General features: G+C 26.7%; 1 protein-coding gene across 1 annotated transcript; it reads left to right on the top strand.

Annotated features, from left to right (window-relative positions):
- Nucleotides 1-15: 15 nt before the first annotated feature.
- Nucleotides 16-24,426, top strand: LOC148170746 (pH-sensitive chloride channel 2-like). Its single transcript, XM_088040641.1, has 7 exons — nt 16-263; nt 8,295-8,469; nt 15,172-15,481; nt 15,528-15,674; nt 15,715-16,036; nt 23,845-23,998; nt 24,048-24,426. The coding sequence occupies exons 1-7, from the start codon at nt 205-207 to the stop codon at nt 24,246-24,248; spliced, it is 1,368 nt and encodes a 455-aa protein (XP_087896767.1). The 5' UTR covers nt 16-204; the 3' UTR covers nt 24,249-24,426.
- The last annotated feature ends 269 nt before the right edge of the window (nt 24,427-24,695 follow it).

Here is a 24,695-nt window from a genome sequence, read left to right as displayed (position 1 = left end):
TGATAAGAATGAGACAAACACAACACAAGTTTGTACAAAAATTCCTACCATCTCTATTGGAATTAAGCACTGATAAATCCAGGCGATAATTGATTAAGCATTGATTTAACTTGATAGGCCTTTGATAAAAACAATAGATTTTAAGCATCTTAGTATCAGTTTTGAAATAGAGGTGATAAGGAGCAGAAGTGGAGTTTTTGTGTCATGGTTTTAGTTAAGGTTTTTATGTTGGCATTGCTGCTTTTTGGAGACGTGGCTTTCAGGTACGGATCAGTTTTTTTGATTTTTTTTTTCGAGTTTACGTAATTTTAATTTCGGGAATTTGGAAAATTCCTTGATTCTGAGCTTGGACTTTTTACCAAAACCATATATATATTCAATATCATTAAAATTTCAACTTTCGGTAAAAAATTTTGTTAGTTTTTCTTAAATTGAAAGGTTTGGTTAATTTTGTGAATTTATTTGGGGGAAAATCTCTCTATTCTTGGCCTGAATAGCTTTATTTCATCAGAAATTTGCAACGAAAACATTTTATTAAAAGCTACATTTTATTTATTTATTTTGAAAATTTGCAAATTCAATTTTTTTAATTTATTTATCGATGATATTTCTATTTCACTATTGCAAATTTAGCATAATATATAATATATTATATATATATATATATATATATATATATTATATATAATATATTATAATTATAATATATATTATAATTAATTATTATATATATTATATTATATTATAATATATATTATAATATAATTTTTTTTAATTCAATGAGTTTTTTATAATATTTTGCGATATAATTTAAGATTAAGATTTAAAAGTTGATTAGTTTATGATTGTTATTTTGTTAATTTTTCTTGAAGTGTTTTGTTAATTTTTTTTGATTTTTTGAGTTTTATGTAACGCAGCTTTATTAAAAAAATAGTAGAAGGGCGACAAATAAAATTCAATTTTTTTTTTCAGATTTTTTTTTAAATTCCTCGCAACACAAATTTTGAAATTTGAAGTTATCTCGTAGGATTTTTGTAATTTTCAAAATTTTTGAGAAACATTTTGAAAAGCAAGATTCATAATTTATTGGACTTTGCTTGCTTTTGACTTTTCCATTATCTAATCAAATTCCAAAGTATTATTAAAAAAAACACGATTTTTTTTATAATCCGATTAAAAAACTTCGTTATTATAATTTTTTAGTTGGTCTATTTTGGTCACTTATGCCTTAAGTACAATTTAAATTTTTCTAATTGTTAAATTGTTATAAAATTGTTACCAAATCAGCTGCATATTTTAGAAATTTTCATTTTTAAATATTTTTTGCAAATTAAAAAAAACAGTTTAAATTGTATTTTTTTTTTGTTAATTTTGTGAATATTTCCATTCTAGGACTAGATAGCTGGTATTTATCTCAATTCGTTTTTTTCAATATGCGTATTTCGAATTTTTTCAGAAAATAATTCATTTCGAATTTTACAAAAAAAATTTGAAATCCAATCAGTTTATGATTGTTATCTTGTAAATTGTTGTACGAAGTGTTTCTGTTTATTTTTTCTTATTTCTATGCCCCTCTAAATGCATTTCGACTTAACTTTTCGAAATTTCGAAAAAAAACGAAATGTGAATTCTAATTTGAAATTTGCTTGAACGCCTTAGAATACGATTCTGAGCAACTTTTTTAATAATTTTTCATAATATCAATTCAAATTCAAATTTTGCTTCTAAAATTAACACAAATATTATGAGCTTGTATTTTCATTTATTTCCATTTTCAAATTAATACTACTTACTTCAATAATTAATACTATGAAGTTTATCAAATCGCAGAAATTTTGGAAAAACGGTTCACATTATAAAAAAAATTGAGAAAATCAATATTTTTGAAAATTTCCAAATTTTTCATAATTTTTTTGGGGATTTTTAAAATTCCTAGTACGATTTAAACTTGCTAGTTGCCACATTATAAAATCGTTAAAAATAAAGGCATGCCCAGCAAAATTGACGCAAAATCGACTTATCCCTTTTAAAAATGGCTTTAAAAAAATAATTGACTTAGCAGGACTTTAATTTGATAGAGCAATTATAGGACAATCCGAAAATGCAAATTAAATTTTTGCAGCAGCATTCTGCAATTCTTTTGGAATTATAAATTTGATTAACTGATTTAACACAAATGCAAAAATTCGCTAAAAAGTCAAAATAAAAGTAAAAACTTGTCACTTTTCTGTGGTAATTTTTTGGAAAAATTTTGATTTTAAATTGTTAAAATTGGTTTAATAAACATGTATTAGGGACCAGTTTGACAAAAAAATTGTAATTCTGGTAATTTTAATGCAACGGAAGTTAAATTTGGTGAGATTACTAATTTAGTTGTGGTTATTAACTGTGCCAAATTGCAAAATTATAGAGTTAAAAAGACAAATTTTGTATTTTTTTTATTTTGATGATAAACCAAACATTTTCAAAAAATGTGCTTAGGGCTGTAACTCCGGTAATGTTAACGCCATGACAATGAAATTTGGTGAAGTTACTGATTTAAATGTCGTTATTAACTGGGCCAAATAACAAATTTATAGAGCAAACGAGACAAATTTTGGAATTTTTTATTTTTAACATTAACAGAAAAATACATTTTTTTATTCAAAAGCGTGTAGCTCTGGCAAATTGAACGCCAAAACTATCAAAGTTGGAGAATATTTTATCTTGAACTCGTGTATTAACTGTGTCAAATTTCAAAATTGTAGAGTTAAAGGGACAAATTTTGGAATTTTTTATTTTGACGATAAAGCAAAAATTTTCAAAAAATATGTTTAGGGTTGTAACTCCGGTAATGTTAACGCCATGACAATGAAATTTGGTGAAGTTACTGATTTAAATGTCATTATTAACTGGGCCAAATAACAAATTTATAGAGCAAACGAGACAAATTTTGGAATTTTTTATTTTTAACATTAACAGAAAAATACATTTTTTTATTCAAAAGCGTGTAGCTCTGGCAAATTGAACGCCAAAACTATCAAAGTTGGAGAATATTTTATCTTGAACTCGTGTATTAACTGTGTCAAATTTCAAAATTGTAGAGTTAAAGGGACAAATTTTGGAATTTTTTATTTTGACGATAAAGCAAAAATTTTCAAAAAATATGTTTAGGGCTGTAACTCCGGTAATGTTAACGCCATGACAATGAAATTTGGTGAAGTTACTGATTTAAATGTCGTTATTAACTGGGCCAAATAACAAATTTATAGAGCAAACGAGACAAATTTTGGAATTTTTTATTTTTAACATTAACAGAAAAATACATTTTTTTATTCAAAAGCGTGTAGCTCTGGCAAATTGAACGCCAAAACTATCAAAGTTGGAGAAGATATTATTTTGAACTCGCGTATTAACTGTGCCAAATTGCAAAATTATAAAGTTAAAGATATAAATTTAGGAATTTTTTATTTTGACGTTAAATCAAAAATTTTCAAAAAATGTGTTTAGGGCTGTAACTTTAGTAATTTTAACGCCACGGTAGTGAAATTTGGGAAGGTTACTAACTGATACTTGCTTATTAGACGTGCGAAATTGCAAAATTTTAGAGTATAAGACACAATCTATGGAATTTTTGTTTTGAGAATAAATCAAAAATTTTCAAAAAATGTGTTTGGGGCTGTAATTCTGGTAATTTTAACGCAACGGAAGTTAAATTGGGTGAGCTTACTAACTTAGTTGTGGTTATTAACTGTGCCAAATTGCAAAATTATAGAGTTAAAGAGACAAATTTTGGATTTTTTTATTTTGATGATAAACCAAAAATTTTCAAAAAATGTGCCTAGGGCTGTAACTCCGGTAATGTTAACGCCATGACAATGAAATTTGGTGAGGTTACTGATTTAAATGTCGTTATTACCTGGGCCAAATAACAAAGTTATAGAGCAAACGAGACAAATTTTGGAATTTTTTACTTAAGATTATTAGAAAAATACATTTTTTAATTCAAGAGCGTGTAGCCCTGGCAAATTTGACGCCAAATCTATCAAATTTTGAGAACATAATATCTTGAACTCATGTATTAACTGTGTCAAATTCCAAAATTGTAGAGTTAAAGGGACAAATTTTGGAATTTATTATTTTGACGACAAAGCAAAAATTTTCAAAAAATATGTTTAGGGCTGTAACTCCGGTAATGTTAACGCCAAGGCTATGAAATTTGATGAGGATACTAACTTAAATGTCGTTATTAACTGGGCCAAATAGCAAAATTATAGAGCAAACGAGACAAATTTTGGAATTTTTTACTTAAGATTATTAGAAAAATACATTTTTTAATTCAAGAGCGTGTAGCCCTGGCAAATTTGACGCCAAATCTATCAAATTTTGAGAATATAATATATTGAACTTGTGTATTAACTGTGTTAAATTCCAAAATTGTAGAGTTAAAGGGACAAATTTTGGAATTTTTTATTTTGACGATAAACCAAAAATTTGTAAAAAATATGTTTAGGGCTGTAACTCCGGTAATGTTAACGCCAAGGCAATGAAATTTGATGAGGATACTAATTTAGGTGTCGTTATTAACTGGGCCAAATAGCAAAATTATAGAGCAAACGAGACAAATTTTGGAATTTTTTACTTGTAAGATTATTAGAAAAATACATTTTTTAATTCAAGAGCGTGTAGCTCTGGCAAATTTGACGCCAAATCTATTCAATTTTGAGAATATAATATCTTGAACTCGTGTATTAACTGTGTTAAATTCCAAAATTGTAGAGTTAAAGGGACAAATTTTGGATTTTTTTATTTTGACGATAAACCAAAAATTTTCAAAAAATATGTTTAGGGCTGTAACTCCGGTAATGTTAACGCCAAGGCAATGAAATTTGATGAGGATACTAATTTAGGTGTCGTTATTAACTGGGCCAAATAGCAAAATTATAGAGCAAACGAGACAAATTTTGGAATTTTTTACTTGTAAGATTATTAGAAAAATACATTTTTTAATTCAAGAGCGTGTTGCTCTGGCAAATTTGACGCCAAATCTATTCAATTTTGAGAATATAATATCTTGAACTCGTGTATTAACTGTGTTAAATTCCAAAATTGTAGAGTTAAAGGGACAAATTTTGGATTTTTTTATTTTGACGATAAACCAAAAATTTTCAAAAAATATGTTTAGGGCTGTAACTCCGGTAATGTTAACGCCAAGGTAATGAAATTTGATGAGGATACTAATTTAGGTGTCGTTATTAACTGGGCCAAATAGCAAAATTATAGAGCAAACGAGACAAATTTTGGAATTTTTTACTTGTAAGATTATTAGAAAAATACATTTTTTAATTCAAGAGCGTGTAGCTCTGGCAAATTTGACGCCAAATCTATTCAATTTTGAGAATATAATATCTTGAACTCGTGTATTAACTGTGTTAAATTCCAAAATTGTAGAGTTAAAGGGACAAATTTTGGATTTTTTTATTTTGACGATAAACCAAAAATTTTCAAAAAATATGTTTAGGGCTGTAACTCCGGTAATGTTAACGCCAAGGTAATGAAATTTGATGAGGATACTAATTTAGGTGTCGTTATTAACTGGGCCAAATAGCAAAATTATAGAGCAAACGAGACAAATTTTGGAATTTTTTACTTGTAAGATTATTAGAAAAATACATTTTTTAATTCAAGAGCGTGTAGCTCTGGCAAATTTGACGCCAAATCTATTCAATTTTGAGAATATAATATCTTGAACTTGTGTATTAACTGTGTTAAATTCCAAAATTGTAGAGTTAAAGGGACAAATTTTGGAATTTTTTATTTTGACGATAAACCAAAAATTTGTAAAAAATATGTTTAGGGCTGTAAATCCGGTAATGTTGACGGCAAGGCAATAAAATTTAATGAGGATACTAATTTAAGTGTCGTTATTAACTGGGCCAAATAGCAAAATTATAGAGCAAACGAGACAAATTTTGGAATTTTTTACTTGTAAGATTACCAGAAAAAAACATTTTTTAATTCAAGAGCGTGTAGCTCTGGCAAATTTGACGCCAAATTTATCAAATTTTGAGAATATAATATCTTGAACTCGTGTATTAACTGTGTTAAATTCCAAAATTGTAGAGTTAAAGGGACAAATTTTGGAATTTTTTATTTTGACGAAAAACCAAAAATTTTCAAGAAATATATTTAGAGCTGTAACTCCGGTAATGTTAACGCCAAGGCAACGAAATTCGATGAGGAGACTAATTTAAATGTCGTTATTAACTGGGCCAAATAGCAAAATTATAGAGCAAACAAGACAAATTTTGGAATTTTTGACTTGTAAGATTATTAGAAAAATACATTTTTTAATTCAAGAGCGCGTAGCTCTGACAAATTTGACGCCAAAACTATCCAATTTTGAGAATTTTTTATCTTGAACTCGTGTATTAACTGTGTCAAATTTCAAAATTGTAGAGTTAAAGGGACAAATTTTGGAATTTATTATTTTGACGATAAAGCAAAAATTTTCAAAAAATATGTTTAAGGCTGTAAATCCGGTGATGTTAACGGCAAGGCAATAAAATTTAATGAGGATACTAATTTAAGTGTCGTTATTAACTGGGCCAAATAGCAAGATTATAGAGCAAACGAGTCAAATTTTGGATTTTTTTACTTGTAAGATTATTAGAAAAGTACATTTTTTAATTCAAGAGCGTGTAGCTCTGGCAAATTTGACGCCAAATCTATTCAATTTTGAGAATATAATATCTTGAACTCGTGTATTAACTGTGTTAAATTCCAAAATTGTAGAGTTAAAGGGACAAATTTTGGAATTTTTTATTTTGACGATAAACCAAAAATTTTCAAAAAATATGTTAGGGCTGTAACTCCGGTAATGTTAACGCCATGGCAATAAAATTTAGTGAGGTTATTAATTTATTAATTGGGCCAAATAGCAAAATTATAGAGCAAACGACCCAAATTTTGGAATTTTTTTATTTGCAACATTTACAGAAAAACACATTTTTTTATTCAAAATTTATTATTTATTTAATTATTTATTTTTAGAAATTTTCATTTTGAAGAAAAATTAATTTATATTTTTTAAATACATACAGTTATATCTTAACCATACATCACGAGAAATGTGCGAATCTTATTATCTTCAATTAGTTTAATAATCAAATTAAAATTTAAATTTAACTTTGACCAAAAGTGAAAAAGCTATTTTCGAAAATTTATTATCGTACAAGCTAAAAGTTAAAAAACTATTTTCGAAAATTTATTATCGTACGATAACTTAAACAATTGAGGACATACTACTTATAACTTGTTTTTACAGATGATTAAATTGTATAATAGATTGCAAAAATTATCTCAGATAACCAAAAATTTTGAAATTTAGAGTATCTATATAAATTATTAAAACATAGAAATTTGCAAATATTACAAATTTAAACAGGCTTAAACATCTTCCTAAGTTGCAAAATTACAGAATGGAATTTTTTGAATATTTTTGAGAAACATTTTTGAAAATTTTAAAAATCGATTTGATACTTGATAATTTGTCTTTAACTTTGTTCTAAAGTTACGAATGTAGGAAGTTAGTGATCAAATAAATAATTATAGATTCTAGAATATTTTATGTTTTGAGAATATCAAAATTTGCAAATTTTTGGAAAATATCTATATTATTCAGTTATTTGTTATTTTAGAACCTTGTACAGTTTAAATTTGCTAATTAATTACAAAATTTTTCAACGGACAGATTTAAAAAAGTTTTCTAACTCAGTTATCCATGGAGCAAATTTCAAAATTTAATATTAAACTAATATTTTCATAAAATATTTTTTCTAATTTATGACATCGGGAAAATAATACTTGCATTATGAATGAAAGAGTTGTATTTTCCAACATATCTTAAGTGTTTTAATGACACAACCTTATCAATAAGACTGTCTTTTGTTTACTGTCGCCAGCTAAAACAAATCAATTCCAAACACCAAATTGCTTCTAAATGCGCTAAGGATTTAACCACACAACTTAAGCTCAAAACTAAACGATCATGAATACTTAATAGTTTGTGTAAACTAGCAAAAACAAGAGGAATTTATAAGGCTACAAATATTGAAACAATTTATTCGTACATTCTTAACCGATTCTCACAATTTATTATTAAAAACAATAATATGTATTTATTTGTTTTGGCTACTCTAAAAAATCTATTGCGAAATTGTGTTTGAAGGCGATAAAATTATTACACTTATCAAAGTGTAAATCTCTTTCAAAACAGTCTGTCTATCTTAATTTCGAAACCGATTTTTTTTTAGTTTGGCCGAAGAATGCCCACCTCTGACGGAGGATGATGATGCGTTGCCTCAAGAAGAATTTGTGGAAAAATTAACAGATCCTTGTCGATACCACAAATATGAACGACCGAAATCGAGCACACCTCTCAATGTCGATGTTAAAATGGAGGTAACTCATCTGGAGGCATCACAGGCTGTAAGTGTTTTTTCATTAAACCATTGCGATGCATAAAGACACTCATTAAAGTACTGTTTTGTTGATACTTTCGTCGATAACTAGATATAAGTTTATATTCAATTACTTTAGTTATCTCAACTAATCTTGACCTGACTGTCGTTTTTGACATTTCTCATTTGAGGTTATGGTCTGATTATGATCAATTTCTAAGAACATCCTATTATGTGGAAGGTTAATCTACAGTCTGTTTTATTTATAACTAATCTAACCGTGCGTATCCAACCAAGGGCGCCTCATTTTTTATATAATAGTTGATTGAACCGTGCGTTTTGAACCTTGGACACCCTTATTTTTTTAGAGAATTACTCCTTATTTTTACAAACAATTCAATTTAACTGTGCTGGGCAGTAAAAACATTATTGAAAAGCGCGTTGATTTCAGCCAAATTAAATCTATTTGTCAAAAGTATCAAAAATTTAGATAATTATTTATTTTGGATTTTTTTATAAAAGATTTCGAAATTCTTCTGTTTGCCTCCAAAATAAAAATTTCTGAAATTGTTCTTTCTGGGTCAAAATTTTCTAATATATAAATAATAATATAAAAATTAAAACTGATAAAATATTATAGAAAATTTAAAAAAAATTTGGTTTGTTTCTAAAATAAAAATTTCTAAATTTGTTCTTTCGGCACCAACAATTTTGTAATTTTGCTATCATTTTGTCATTAAAATTGAAATAGTTACAGAATTTTATACATTTCGAAAATTAAAATTTTTTTGTTTGGATATGAAATTTTGTAATTTTACACAGTAGGTTGGCTTGTCAAAAGTTGGAGAACCAGAAAATTTTGCCATTTCGTCATTAAAACTGGCATAGTTACAAAATTGTACAGAAAATTTCGAAAATTTTTGGTTTATCTCCAAAATAAAATTTTTTGAAATTGTTATTTTTGAGTCTAAAATTTTGTAATTTGCACAGTGATAAGCGCGTCAAAAGTAGCAAAACCCGAAAATTTTGTAACTTTGTCATTAAAACTGGCATAGTTAAAAAATTTGAAAGAAAATTTCGAAAATTCCTGTTTCATCTCCAAAATAAAAATTTTTGAAATTTTTGTTTCTGTGTCTAAGATTGTATAATTTTGCCCAGTTAAACAAAACAAAATTTTATTGTGTTGCTACTAAAACTGCCAATGTTACAAAATTTTATAGAAAAGTTGCACAATCTCCGATTTGATTCAAATTTTTTTTTTAGATTTTTCATTTTAGGTCGAAAATTTTGCAATTTTGCACAGTTGGTTAGCTTGTCGATAGTAGCAAAACCCGAAAATTTTAGAGTCTTACCACTAAAACTGCCCTAGTTATAGAATTTTATAAAAAATTTGAAAAAACCGCAATTTGCCTAGAAAATAAAAATTTCTAAAATTTTTTTTTGGATATGAAATTTTGTAATTTTACACAGTAGGTTGGCTTGTCAAAAGTTGGAGACCAGAAAATTTTGCCATTTCGTCATTAAAACTGGCATAGTTACAAAATTGTACAGAAAATTTCGAAAATTTTTGGTTCATCTCCAAAATAAAAATTTCTGAAATCGTTCTTCCTGAGTCTAAAATTTTCTAAAATTGCACAGTTGATAAGCTTAGCAAAAGTAGCGAAACTAGAAAATTTTATCATTTTATCATTAAAACTGACATTTTTACAGAATTTTCTAGCAGATTTCAAAAATTTCTAGTTCATCTCCAAAATAAAAAATTCTGAAATTGTTCTTACTGGGTCTAAAATTGTGTAAATTCGCTGAATTGATAAACTGATCAGAAGTAGCATAACCGCAAAATTTTATAGCCTTGAAATTAAAACTGCCAATATTACAAAATTTTATAGAAAATTTAGAAAATCTTTGGTTGATTTCAAAATATTATTTCAGATTGTTCTCTCTGGGCCAAGAATTTTGCAGTTTCATAGTTGGTTAGCTTGTCAAAAGTAGCAAAACCAGAAAATTTTATAGTCTTGCCACCAAAACTGCCCTAGTTATAGAATTTTATAGAAAATCTAAAAAATTTCAACTGAGCCTTCAAAATAAAAATTTCTAATATTGTTCTTTTTGGGTCAAAAATTTTGTAATTTGGCACAGTTGATAAGCTTGTCAAAAGCTGGAGAACCAGAAAATTTTTATAATTTTAATTTATAAATTTTTATAAAATCTCATAGTTACAGAATATTATAAAACAATTCGAAAATTTTGGTTTATCTCCAAAACAAAAATTTTTGAAGTCTTTTTGAGTCTAAAATTTTGTAATTTTGCACAATTGATAAGTTGATCAAAAGCAGCAAAACCGCAAAATTTTATAGTCTTGCCATTAAAACTGCCGTAGTTACAGAATTTTATAGAAATTTTGAAAAATCTCCTATTTGCCTCCAAAATAAAAATTTCTAAAATTTTTTCTTTTTGTATGTAAAATGTTGTACTCTTGCACAGTTGATAAGCTTATGAAAAGCAGCGAAATCAGAAAATTTTATCATTTTTCCATTAAAACTAGCATAGTTACAGAATTTTATAAAGATTTCGAAAATTTCTGGTTCATCTAAAAAATCAAAAATTCTGAAATTGTTTTTTCTTAGTCTAAAATTGTGCAATTTTGCTGAGTTGATAAACTGATCAGAAGTAGCAAAATTACAAAATTTACAAAATTACAAAATCAAAAGTGTCAAAAACTAGACATTATTTTAGGATTTTTTATAGATTTTGAAATTCTCCTGTTCGCCTCCTAATTAAAAATTTCTAAAATTGTTCTTTTTGGATCTAAAATTTTCTAATTTTGCACAGTTGATAAACTTGTCAAAAGTAGCTAAACCCGAAAATTTTATCATTTTGTCAATAAAATTGGCATAGTTACAGAATTTTATAGAACATTTCGAAAATTTTTGGTTCATCTCCAAAATAATTTTTTTTTAAATTGTTCATTTTGAGTCTAAAATTTTGTAATTTTGCAGAGTTGATAAGTTGATCAGAAGTAGCAAAATCGCAAAATTATATAGTAGTGCTATTAATCCTGCTAATGTTACAAAATATTATAGAAAAATGATGAAAAATTTTTGTTTTGCTTCCAAAAGAAAAATTTCTAAAATTGTTCTTTCGGCACCGACAATTTTGTAATTTTGCATAGTTGATAAGCTTGTCAAAAGCAGCAAAACCCGAAAATTTTTCATTTTGTCATCAAAACTGGCATAGTTACAGAATTTTATAGAGATTTCGAAAATTTCTGGTTCATTTAAAAAAATAAAAAATTCTGAAATTGTTTTTTCTTAGTCTAAAATTGTGCAATTTTGCTGAGTTGATAAACTGATCAGAAGTAGCAAAATTACAAAATTATATCGTCTTATCTGTCAAAAGTGTCAAAAACTAGACATTATTTTAGGATTTTTTATAGATTTTGAAATTCTCCTGTTCGCCTCCAAATTAAAAGTTTCTAAAATTGTTCATTCTGGGCCTAAAATTTTCTAATTTTGCACAATTGATAAGCTTGTTAAAAGTATCAAAACCAGAAAATTTGATTATTTGGTCATTAAAACTGGCATAGAATTTGATAAAAGTTTTCAAAAATTTCTAGTCCATTTTCAAAATAAAAAATTCTGAAATTTATTCTTTTTGGATGTAAAATGTTGTATTTTTTGCACAGTTGATAAGCTTATCAAAAGTAGCGAAACTAGAAAATTTTATCATTTTATCATGAAAACTGACGTTTTTACAGATTTTTCTAGCAGATTTCAAAAACTTCTAGTTCATTTCCAAAATAAAAAATTCTGAAATTGTTCTTAGTAAGTCCAAAATTATGTAGTTTTGCTGAATTGATAAACTGATCAGAAGTAGCATAACTGCAAAATTTTATAGTCTTGCCATTAAAACTGTCGTAGTTACAGAATTTTTTAGAAACTTTGAAAAATCTCTTATTTGTCTCCAAAATAAAAATTTCTAAAATTGATTCCTTCTTGATGTAAAATATTGTACTTTTGCACAGTTAATAAGGTTATCAAAAGTAGCAAAACTAGAAAATTTTATCATTTTGTCATTAAAACTAGCATAGTTACAGAATTTTATAGAGATTTCGAAAATTTCTGGTTCATCTGAAAAATCAAAAATTCTGAAATTGTTCTTTCTTAATCTAAAATTGTGCAATTTTGCTGGGTTGATAAACTGATCAGATGTAGCAAAATTACAAAATTATATGGTCTTATCTGTCAAAAGTGTCAAAAACTAGACATTATTTTAGGATTTTTTATAGAAGTTTTCGAAATTCTCCTGTTTATCTCCAAAATAAAAATTTCTAAAATTGTTCATTCTGAGTCTAAAATTTTCTAATTTTGCACAGTTACAACCTTGTCAAAACTAGCAAAACCAGAAAATTCTGTCACCAAAACTGGCGTAATAACAAAATTTTATAGAATCTTTGAAAAATCTCCTATTTGCCTCCAAAATAAAAATTTCTAAAATTTATTCTTTCTGGATGTAAAATGTTGTACTTTTACACAGTTGATAAGCTTATTAAAAGTAGCGAAACTAGAAAATTTTATCATTTTATCATTAAAACTGACGTTTTTACAGATTTTTCTAGCAGATTTCAAAAATTTCTAGTTCATCTCCAAAATAAAAATTTCTAAAATTTATTCTTTCTGGATGTAAAATGTTGTACTTTTACACAGTTGATAAGCTTATTAAAAGTAGCGAAACTAGAAAATTTTATCATTTTATCATGAAAACTGACGTTTTTACAGATTTTTCTACCAGATTTCAAAAACTTCTAGTTCATTTCCAAAATAAAAAATTCTGAAATTGTTCTTAGTAAGTCCAAAATTATGTAGTTTTGCTGAATTGATAAACTGATCAGAAGTAGCATAACTGCAAAATTTTATAGTCTTGCCATTAAAACTGTCGTAGTTACAGAATTTTTTAGAAACTTTGAAAAATCTCTTATTTGTCTCCAAAATAAAAATTTCTAAAATTGATTCCTTCTTGATGTAAAATATTGTACTTTTGCACAGTTAATAAGGTTATCAAAAGTAGCAAAACTAGAAAATTTTATCATTTTGTCATTAAAACTAGCATAGTTACAGAATTTTATAGAGATTTCGAAAATTTCTGGTTCATCTGAAAAATCAAAAATTCTGAAATTGTTCTTTCTTAATCTAAAATTGTGCAATTTTGCTGGGTTGATAAACTGATCAGATGTAGCAAAATTACAAAATTATATGGTCTTATCTGTCAAAAGTGTCAAAAACTAGACATTATTTTAGGATTTTTTATAGAAGTTTTCGAAATTCTCCTGTTTATCTCCAAAATAAAAATTTCTAAAATTGTTCATTCTGAGTCTAAAATTTTCTAATTTTGCACAGTTACAACCTTGTCAAAACTAGCAAAACCAGAAAATTCTGTCACCAAAACTGGCGTAATTACAAAATTTTATAGAATCTTTGAAAAATCTCCTATTTGCCTACAAAATAAAAATTTCTAAAATTTATTCTTTCTGGATGTAAAATGTTGTACTTTTACACAGTTGATAAGCTTATTAAAAGTAGCGAAACTAGAAAATTTTATCATTTTATCATTAAAACTGACGTTTTTACAGATTTTTCTAGCAGATTTCAAAAATTTCTAGTTCATCTCCAAAATAAAAATTTCTAAAATTTATTCTTTCTGGATGTAAAATGTTGTACTTTTGCACAGTTGATAAGCTTATTAAAAGTAGCGAAACTAGAAAATTTTATCATTTTATCATGAAAACTGACGTTTTTACAGATTTTTCTACCAGATTTCAAAAACTTCTAGTTCATTTCCAAAATAAAAAATTCTGAAATTGTTCTTAGTAAGTCCAAAATTATGTAGTTTTGCTGAATTGATAAACTGATCAGAAGTAGCATAACTGCAAAATTTTATAGTCTTGCCATTAAAACTGTCGTAGTTACGGAATTTTTTAGAAACTTTGAAAAATCTCCTATTTGCCTCCAAAATAAAAATTTCTAAAATTGATTCCTTCTTGATGTAAAATGTTGTACTTTTGCACAGTTAATAAGGTTATCAAAAGTAGCAAAACTAGAAAATTTTATCATTTTGTCATTAAAACTAGCATAGTTACAGAATTTTATAGAGATTTCCAAAATTTCTGGTTCATCTAAAAAACAAAAATTCTGAAATTGTTCTTTTTTAGTCTAAAATTGTGCAATTTTGCTGAGTTGATAAACTGATCAGAAGTAGCAAAATTTCAAAATTATATGGTTTTATCTGTCAAAAGTGTCAAAAACTAGGCATTATTTTAGGATTTTTTTATAGAAGACTTCGAAATTCTCCTGTTCGTTTCCAAATTAAAAATTCTAAAATTGTTCATTCTGGGTCTAAAATTTTCTAATTTTGCACAGTTATAAGCTTGTCAAAAGTAGCAAAACCGGAAAATTGCTATTTCTATGTCCATTTTTTGTAATTTTGCACACTAATTAAGCTTATCAGAAATAGCAAACCTAGAAAATTTGATGGCCGTGTCGTTAAAACTAAAAAACTAAAACTAAAATTGCGGGTAAAATCGGTATCTTGATGTAATATGCAAAACTATGGATAGATGGCGCCACCATAGATCGGCCAAAAATGTTTGCGTTTTCAGTTGAAGTCGCCTAAAAATATTATTAAAAAAACATTAAACATTATTATTATTAGAAAACTTGTGTTTTAACTCCAGCAATTCACAACATACTTGACCCTCCGACTCGCCTACCTCGACGAGAATCTTAACTACGCGAACATCTCAAACCGCACAATCCTAGGCGATGAGTCTCTTAAGGCAAAAATTTGGACGCCGAACGTGATTGTTAACAACAACCAAAACGACACCACAGTCATCGGCGTGGATACCAAAGACGTGATCATCTCCATCGACCAAACCGGTCTTGTCATCTACATCTTCAAGATGGTGGCGAGGTTTGACTGCTGGATGGACCTGCAGAAGTTTCCCTTCGACCACCAGAGGTGCAGCCTGGCGTTCAGTGACCGTAAGTCGTGTTGCGCTCTTGGTGAGGTTCTGAAGAGTTTTCTCAGGGTCGAACAACGCGGACAGCCTCCTCCTGCGGTGGAACGAAGAGGCGCCCATCAACTTCGGCAAAATGTCGCGTTTGAGCGAGTTTATCATCGATGATGTCGAATGCGACGCCGCCATCTTGGAATCCAACGAACTGTCTTCAAACGGTACGAATGAACGAGCGGGAAAACTCGCAATTTCTGTTAGTTGGTGCTTTCAGTGAGTTGGTCATCCGGTTCAAGTTTCATCGAGATATTGGGTTCTACTTGTTGGATTTCTTCATTCCTTCGTATCTGCTGGTGTTTACGGCATGGGTGACCTTTTGGCTGCAAGCTGATGCAGGACCACCAAGAGCTACTCTTGGAGTGTCGACTATAGTGGCGTTCATCACTCTTCATTTGGGCGTTGCTAAAGACATACCGAAAGTTTCCTACGTCAAAGCTAGCGATATTTGGTTCTTGGGAGTCATGTGCTTCATTTTCTTGTCGCTGGCGGAATTCGCCTTCGTCAATGTTATCTGGAGGAGGAAGTAAGTACAACTGGTGGTGAAATTACGCCAAATGTGGCAACACTGCGAAATTTTTCAAAATTTTAAATTACTCACTTTTACGGATTTGGATCTAAATGATTGTTAGTTTGAATTAAAATGACAATCAAAATGTTAATTTTGTAAACTGCAACGCAAATAAGCGCAAAATTTGAATTTTTTTATTTTTTTCCTACCGAAATGGTCCCTAACACATTTTTATTAAAGCAATTTTGACTATTTAAAATCAAAATTAACACTCACTTGTTGCGAAAAATTTCAAAAAACAAGTGAGGATCGCTGTGATTTACCAAAACGGAAAGGATTTTTGAAATTTTGGACACAATTTTCTGATTTTGCTGCTTAAAAAAATATTTTGGTTTAATGACCAAATAATCAAATTTTCTGGTTTTGATACTTTTAACATTGTGCAAAATTAGAAAATTTTAGACCCAGAATGAACAATTTTAGAATTTTTGATTTGGAGGCGAACAGGAGAATTTCAAAATCTATAAAAAATCCTAAAATAATGTCTAGTTTTTGACACTTTTGACAGATAAAACCATATAATTTAGTAATTTTGCTACTTCTGATCAGTTTATTAACTCAGCATAATTGCACAATTTTAGACTAAGAAAAAACAATTTCAGAATTTTTGATTTTTTAGATGAACCAGAAATTTTCGAAATCTCTATAAAATTCTGTAACTATGCTAGTTTTAATGACAAAATGATAAAATTTTCTAGTTTTGCTACTTTTGATAACCTTATTAACTGTGCAAAAGTACAACATTTTACATCAAGAAAGAATCAATTTTAGAAATTTTATATTTTGGAGGCAAATAGGAGATTTTTCAAAGTTTCTAAAAAATTCCGTAACTACGACAGTTTTAATGGCAAGACTATAAAATTTTGCAGTTATGCTACTTCTGACCAGTTTATAAATTCAGCAAAATTACACAATTTTAGACCCAGTAAGAACAATTTAAAAAAAAATTATTTTGAAGATGGACTAGAAATTTTCGAAATCTGCTAGAAAATTCTGTAAAAACGTCAGTTTTAATGATAAAATGATAAAATTTGCTGGTTTTGCTACTTTTGATAAGCTTGTCAACTGTGCAAATTTAGAAAATTTTAAACCAAGAATAAACAATTTTAGAAATTTTTAATTTGGAGGCGAACAAAAGAATTTCGAAATCTTCTATAAAAATCCTAAAATAATGTCTAGTTTTTGACACTTTTGACAGATAAGACCATACAATTTTGCGATTTTGCTATTTCTAAACAGTTAATCAACTCAAATTGCACAATTTTAGACTAAGAAAGAACAATTTCAGAATTTTTGTTTTTTTAGATGAACCAGAAATTTTCAAAATCTCTATAAAATTCGGTAACTATGCTAGTTTTAATGACAAAATGATGAAATTTGCTAGTTTTGCTACTTTTGTTAAGCTTATCAACTGTGCGAAAGTACAAGATTTAACATCCAGACAGAATAAATTTTAGAAATTTTTATTTTGGAGGCAAATAGGAGATTTTTGAAAGTTTCTATAAAATTTTGTAACATGGGCAGTTTTACGAGCACCACCATAAAATTTTGCGGTTTTGCTACTTTTGATCAACTTATTAACTGTGCAAAATTACAAAATTTTAGACTCAAAAAGAACAATTTAAAAATTTTTATTTTGGAGATAAACCAAAAATTTTCGAAATGTTCTATAAAATTCTGAAACTATGCAAATTTTTATGACAGAATGATAAAATTTTCGAGTTTTGCTTCTTTTGACAAGCTTATCAATTGTGCAAAATTACAAAATTGTTGGTGCCGAAAGAACAGTTTCAGATTTTTTTATTTTGGAAATGAACTAGAAATTTTTGAAATCGGCTAGAAACTTCTGTAAAATCGTCAGTTTTAATGATAAATTGATAACATTTTCCGGCTTTACTTTTTTGGATAAACTCATGAACTCTGCAAAATCACAAAATTTTAGATAAAAAAATACAATTTTGGAATTTTTTATTTTTAAACAAATTGGAAAATTTTCAAAATTTTTTACAAAATTTGTAACATTTGCGCTTTTGCTACTTCTGATCAGTTCAACTGGGCTAAACTACAAAATTTTAGACTAAGAAAGACAAATTTTATTTTGGAAATGAACCAGAAATTTTCGAAATTTTTTATCAAATTCTATGCCAGTTTTAATGACCAAATAATCAAATTTTCTGGTTTTGATATTTTTAACAAGTCTATCAACTGTGCAAAATTAGAAAATTTTAGACCCAGAATAAAGAATTTTAGAAATTTTTAATTTTTAGGCGAACAGGAGAATTTCAAAATCTATAAAAAATCCTAAAATAATATCTAGTTTTTGACACTTTTGACAGATAAGACCATAAAATTTTGTAATTTTGCTACTTCTGATCAGTTCATCAACTTAGCAAAATTGCACAATTTTAGACTAAGAAAGAACAATTTCAGAATTTTTGTTTTTTAGATGAACCAGAAATTTTGGAAATTTCTATAAAATTCTAAAACTATGCTAGTTTTAATGACAAAATGATAAAATTTTCTGATTTTGGTGCTTTTGATAAGCTTATCAACTGTGCAAAAGTACAACATTTTATATCCAGAAAAAATAAATTTTAGAAATTTTTGTTTTGGAGGCAAATAGGAGATTTTTCAAAGTTTCTATAAAATTTTGTAACATGGGCAGTTTTAATAATAGCACCACCATAAAATTTTGCGCTTTTGCTACTTCTGATCAGTTCAACTGGGCTAAACTACAAAATTTTAGACTCAGAAAGACAAATTTTATTTTGGACATGAACCAGAAATTTTCGAAATCTTTTATCAAATTCTATGCCAGTTTTAATGACCAAATAATGAAATTTTCTGGTTTTGATACTTTTAACAAGCTTATCAATTGTGCAAACTTAGAAAATTTTAGACCCAGAAACAAAAATTTCAGAAATTTTTATTTTCGAAATTTTCTTTAAAATTTTGTAACTATGCCAGTTTTAATGACAAAGTTAGAAAATTTTCGGGTTTTGCAACTTTTGACAAGCTTATCAACTGTGCAAAATTACAAAATTTTAGACTCAAAAAAAAACAATTTCGAAAAATTTTATTTTGGAGATGAACCAAAAATTTTCGAAATGTTCTATAAAAATTCTGTAACTAAGCGAATTTTTATGACAAAATGATAAAATTTTCTAGTTTCGCTACTTTTGACAAGCTTATCAATTGTGCAAAATTACAAAATTGTTCGTGCCGAAAAAACTATTTTAGAAATTTTTATTTTGGAAACAAACCAAAAATTTTTTAAATTTTCTATAATATTTTGTAACATTGGCAGTTTTAATAACACCACTATAAAATTTTGCTATTTTGCTACTTTTGATCAACTTATCAAATGTGCAAAATTACAAAATTTTAGACTCAAAAAGAACAATTTCAAAAATTTTTATTTTGAAGATAAACCAAAAATTTTTGAAATGTTATATAAAATTCTGTAACTATGTCAATTTTAATGACAAAATGATAAAATTTTCTGGTCTGCTACTTTGTAGAAAATTTCAAAATTCAGCGCTATAAAAGTTCCCTAAATTGCAAATTTTATGTTGAAACCGAAAGGATTGTCGAAATTCTCAAAAATTTTGGTGTTTTTTTTGAAAATTTAAAAATATATTTGTAATGTATTGGATTGAATTTGTTTTTGATTTTTTTCATTACTTCATTACTTGACAAAATAATAATTAAAGAGATGGATTTTAGAACATGATTTGATTTTTAAGAAAACTAAAATTTTTGTTTTGTTTTTTGAAAATTTAAGCAGTTTTTATTAAATTTATCGGTTTAACTCGTCTTATATGTTGTAATTTGTGTAATTTAAACTTGCACGTTCTTAACTCAGCAATCTATGAGAAGTAAATTATAAAAAAAACGGCATAGATACAAAAAAATTTTTACTTTAAGAAAACCAAAATTTTGCAATTTTTCAAAAATATTTTCATAAAAGAATTTCTGTTTGGGAATATTCTTAAGATTACTAGTTCAAAGTTTTTACTTTGACATATCGGAGGCAAACAGATTCTAGAATTTTTTTTTTTTTGAGAAAATCCATATTTTTAAATTTTTGAAAATTTACACTTTGGAAAATTTTCACAAAAGCTTAACTCGGCTATCTATGAAAAGTAAATTATTAAAAAAAACGGAATAGATACTAAAATTTTATACTTTAAGAAAACCAAAATTTTGGAAATTTACTAAATGTCTACATAAAATTCTTTGACAATTAACATTAAGAATTTGCGAATATTTTACCAGTTTAAACTGATTCAAACAGCTTCCTAAATTATAAAAATATGGAAATGACAACAGGATTTTTTTTAATTTGCTGTAAGTATAAACAAATTTGAATTTATTTAAAACAAATTTGTTGTATTTTTGAAAAAAACAAAATTTTTAATTTTTTTTGCAAATCTAGCGAAACGTACATTTTGAAAATTTTCTACAACATACTCAGTTATCTATGAGAAACAAATTTTTAAAAACAAACGTAATAGATAGTAAAAATTTTGTTGCTTGAGAAAACCAAAATTTTGGAAATTTTCAAAAATATTTTGATAAAAGTAGTTCTGTTTGCGAATGAATATTCTTAAGATTACTAGTTCAAATTCAAAAGTTTTCACTTTGACGTACCGGAGGCAAACAGATTCTAGAAAATTTGTTTTTTTTGAGATAATCTGTTTTTAAATTTTTGAAAATTGAATAAAATTTACACTTTGGGAATTTTCCACAATAGGTTCTTAACTCGGCTATCTATGAGAAGTAAATTATAAAAAAAAGGAATAAATACTAAAATTTTATACTTTAAGAAAACCAAAATTTTGCAAATTTTCGAAAATATTTTGAAGTAAAATAATTTTTTTTGCGAATATTTTATAGATTACTAGTTTGAACTTACAAAAGTTTAACTAGTAATTTACAAAAGTTCTTAACTTGGGAATCTATAAGAAGTAAATTATAAAAAAAAACGGAATTGATACTAAAAATTTTATACTTTCAGAAAACCAAAATTTTGGAAATTATTGAAAATATTTAAAAATTTTCAAAAATATTTTCCTGAAAGTAGTTCTGTTTGCGAATATTCTTAAGATTTCTAGTTCAAATTAAAAAGTTTTTACTTTGACGTATTGGAGGCAACCAGATTCTAGAAAATTTGGTTTTTTTTGAGCAAATCTATATTTTTAAATTTTTGAAAATTTACACTTTGGAAAATGTTTACAAAAGCTTCTTAACTCGGCTATCTATAAGAAGTAAATTATTAAGAAAAACGGAATAGATACTAAAAATTTTATACTTTAAGAAAACCAATATTTTGCAAATTTTCGAAAATATGTTGAACTAAAATAATTTTCTTTGCGAATATTTTATAGATTACTAGTTTAACCTTACAAAAGTTCTTAACTCGGCTATCTATGAACAGCAAATTATAAACAAAACGGAATAGATAATAAAAATTTTATACTTTAAGAAAACCAAAATTTTGCAAATTTTCGAAAATATTTTTTTTTGCGAATATTTTATAGATTACTTATCTTACAAAAGTTCCTAACTCGGCAATCTATGAGAAGTAAATTATAAAAAAACGGAATAGATACAAAAAATTTTATACTTTCAGAAAACCAAAATTTTGCAAATTTTCGAAAATATTTTTTTTTTGGAAATATTTTATAAATTACTTAACTTACAAAAGTTCTTAACTCGGCAATCCATGAGAGAAGTAAATTATAAAAGAAAACGGAGTAGATACTAAAAATTTTATACTTTAAGAAAACCAGAATTTTGCTAATTTTCGAAAATATTTTTTTTTGCGAATATTTTATAGATTACTAGTTTGAACTTACAAAAGTTTAACTAGTAATTTACAAAAGTTTTTAACTCGACAATCTATGAGAAGTAAATTATAAACAAAACGAAATAGATAATTAAAATTTTATACTTTAAGAAAACCAAAATTTTGCAAATTTTCGAAAAAAAATTTGTTTGCGAATATTTTATAGATTACTTAACTTACAAAAGTTCCTAACTCGGCAATCTATGAGAAGTAAATTATAAAAAAACGGAATAGATACTAAAAATTTTATACTTTCAGAAAACCAAAATTTTGCAAAATTTCGAAAATATTGTGAAATAAAATATTTTTTTTGCGAATATTTTATAAATGTTTAACTAGTAACTTGCAAAAGTTCTTAACTCGGCTATCTATGAGAAGTAAATTATAAAAAAAACAGAATAGATACTAAAAATTTTATACTTTAGGAAAACCAAAATTTTGGAAATTTTTGAAAATATTTTAAAATTTTTCAAAAATATTTTCATGAAAGTAGTTCTGTTTGCGAATATTTTTAAGATTACTAGTTCAAATTCAAAAGTTTTTACTTTGACGTATCGGAGGCAAGCAGATTCTAGAAAATTTGTTTTTTTTGAGAAAATCTATATTTTTAAATTTTTGAAAATTTACACTTTGGAAAATTTTCACAAAAGCTTCTTAACTCGGCTCTCTATGAGAAGTAAATTATTAAAAAAAACGGAATAGATACTAAAAATTTTATATTTTCAGAAAACCAAAATTTTGCAAATTTTCGAAAATATATTTTTTTTGCGAATATTTTATACATAGATTACTTAACTTACAAAAGTTCTTAACTCGGCAATCTATGAGAAGTAAATTATAAAAAAAAAACGGAATAGGTACTAAAAATTTTATACTTTAAGAAAACCAAAATTGCAAATTTTCGAAAATATTTTGAAGTAAAATAATAATTTTTAAATAATTTTTTGCGAATATTTTATAGATTACTGGTTTGAACCTACAAAAGTTTAACTAGTAACTTACAAAAGTTCTTAACTCGGCTATCTATGAAAAGCAAATTATAAACAAAACGAAATAGATAATAAAAATTTTATACTTTAAGAAAACCAAAATTTTGCAAATTTTCGAAAAAAAATTTTTTTGCGAATATTTTATAGATTACTTAACTTACAAAAGTTCCTAACTCGGCAATCTATGAGAAGTAAATTATAAAAAAACGGAATAGATACTAAAAATTTTATACTTTCAGAAAACCAAAATTTTGCAAAATTTCGAAAATATTGTGAAATAAAATATTTTTTTTGCGAATATTTTATAGATGTTTAACTAGTAACTTGCAAAAGTTCTTTACTCGGCTATCTATGAGAAGTAAACTATAAAAAAAAACAGAATAGATACTAAAAATTTTATACTTTAAGAAAACCAAAATTTTGCAAATTATCGAAAAAATTTTTTTTTGCGAATATTTTATATATTACTTAACTTACAAAAGTTCCTAACTCTGCAATCTATGAGAAGTAAATTATAAAAAAACGGAATAGATACAAAAAATTTTATACTTTCAGAAAACCAAAATTTTGCAAATTTTCGAAAATGTTGTGAAATAAAATAATTTTTTTGCGAATATTTTATAGATGTTTAACTAGTAACTTTCAAAAGTTCTTAACTCGGCCATCTATGAGAAGTAAATTATAAAAAAAACGGAATAGATACTAAAAATTTTACATTTTCAGAAAACCAAAATTTTGCAAATTTTCGAAAATAAGTTGAAATAAAATAATTCTCTTTGCGAATATTCTCAAGATTACTGGTTTAAACTTAAGAAAGTTTTGATTTAGCCATACCGAAACCATTTTAGAATTTCTTAAAAACATTTTGACCTTTTTTAAATAAAACAGTCATCTCAACTGAACCAAAATTTGATTTTTTCCAGAAAACAAGTCCAACTGAAGAAACCCCACCCTAAATACATCTTAAAAAGCGCAGTAATGCCCCGTAAAGCACGTGAAGATCTTCGACGCTACGAGTCCACACAAACTCTGTCGGTTTCAACTCTGTCCGATAGCCTGGACACTTTCAAGCAAAACGTAAGTTAGCCAAAACCGCTCATTCTTCTTAATTCAATGAACTTCCTAGGGCGAGCAGTACGACTCTCAGGATAGCATCGCAAACGGCCATAGCGTCATTTCCATTCCTGATGAGCCTCAGGACTTTAGTTGGACGCGGATGACGCCGCAAGAAGTGGCGATTTACGTGGACAGGAAGGCGAGAATCGTGTTTCCTATTGCTTTTCTTGTTTTCAACATCTTGTACTGGGTGTTCGTTTACTATTTATAAAATTAAGTTTTTAGTTTTGTAAATACGACTTCCATGTTATGGACAGAGAAGAAAAATGACAAGTGATGTGTGATTGTGATAATTCGTAGCTTGCTAATCGTAGAATTTAGTAGATAACGAATTGAGGAGAGTCTCTGATGTACATAATAGTAAATAAAAGTGATTTCTAGACTTACAATTAGTTTTGAATATTTTATTATTTATATTTTATTTTGAAGGCCCAGTTGAAATTTTTTATTTCTATAAAATTCTATAACTAGGGCAGTTTTGGTGGCAAGACTGTAAAATTTTCTGGTTTTGCTACTTTCGACAAGCGAACCAACTGTGCACAATTGCAAAATTTTAGACTTAAAATGAAAAATCTAAAAAAAATATTTTGAATCAAATCGGAGATTTTGCAAATTTTCTATAAAATTTTGTAACATTGGCAGTTTTAGTAGCAACACA

The sequence above is a fragment of the Gnatocerus cornutus genome, chromosome 7 (genome assembly GCF_029298725.1).
Source record: "Gnatocerus cornutus isolate USDA-ARS CGAHR chromosome 7, icGnaCorn1.1, whole genome shotgun sequence".
NCBI lineage: Eukaryota > Metazoa > Arthropoda > Insecta > Coleoptera > Tenebrionidae > Gnatocerus > Gnatocerus cornutus.
Note: the sequence above shows the minus strand (reverse complement) of the source record. Positions and strands in the feature narration are given on the sequence as shown.

What these genes read in the sequence shown, in the direction of transcription:
- LOC148170746 (XM_088040641.1), top strand. Translation starts at nt 205, where the DNA reads ATGGTTTTAGTTAAGGTTTTTATGTTGGCATTGCTGCTTTTTGGAGAC. An exon ending in CAACGAACTGTCTTCAAACG is followed by an intron (nt 15,675 to 15,714) that starts GTACGAATGAAC and finishes AATTTCTGTTAG; the next exon opens with TTGGTGCTTTCAGTGAGTTG. An exon ending in TGGACACTTTCAAGCAAAAC is followed by an intron (nt 23,999 to 24,047) that starts GTAAGTTAGCCA and finishes TGAACTTCCTAG; the next exon opens with GGCGAGCAGTACGACTCTCA.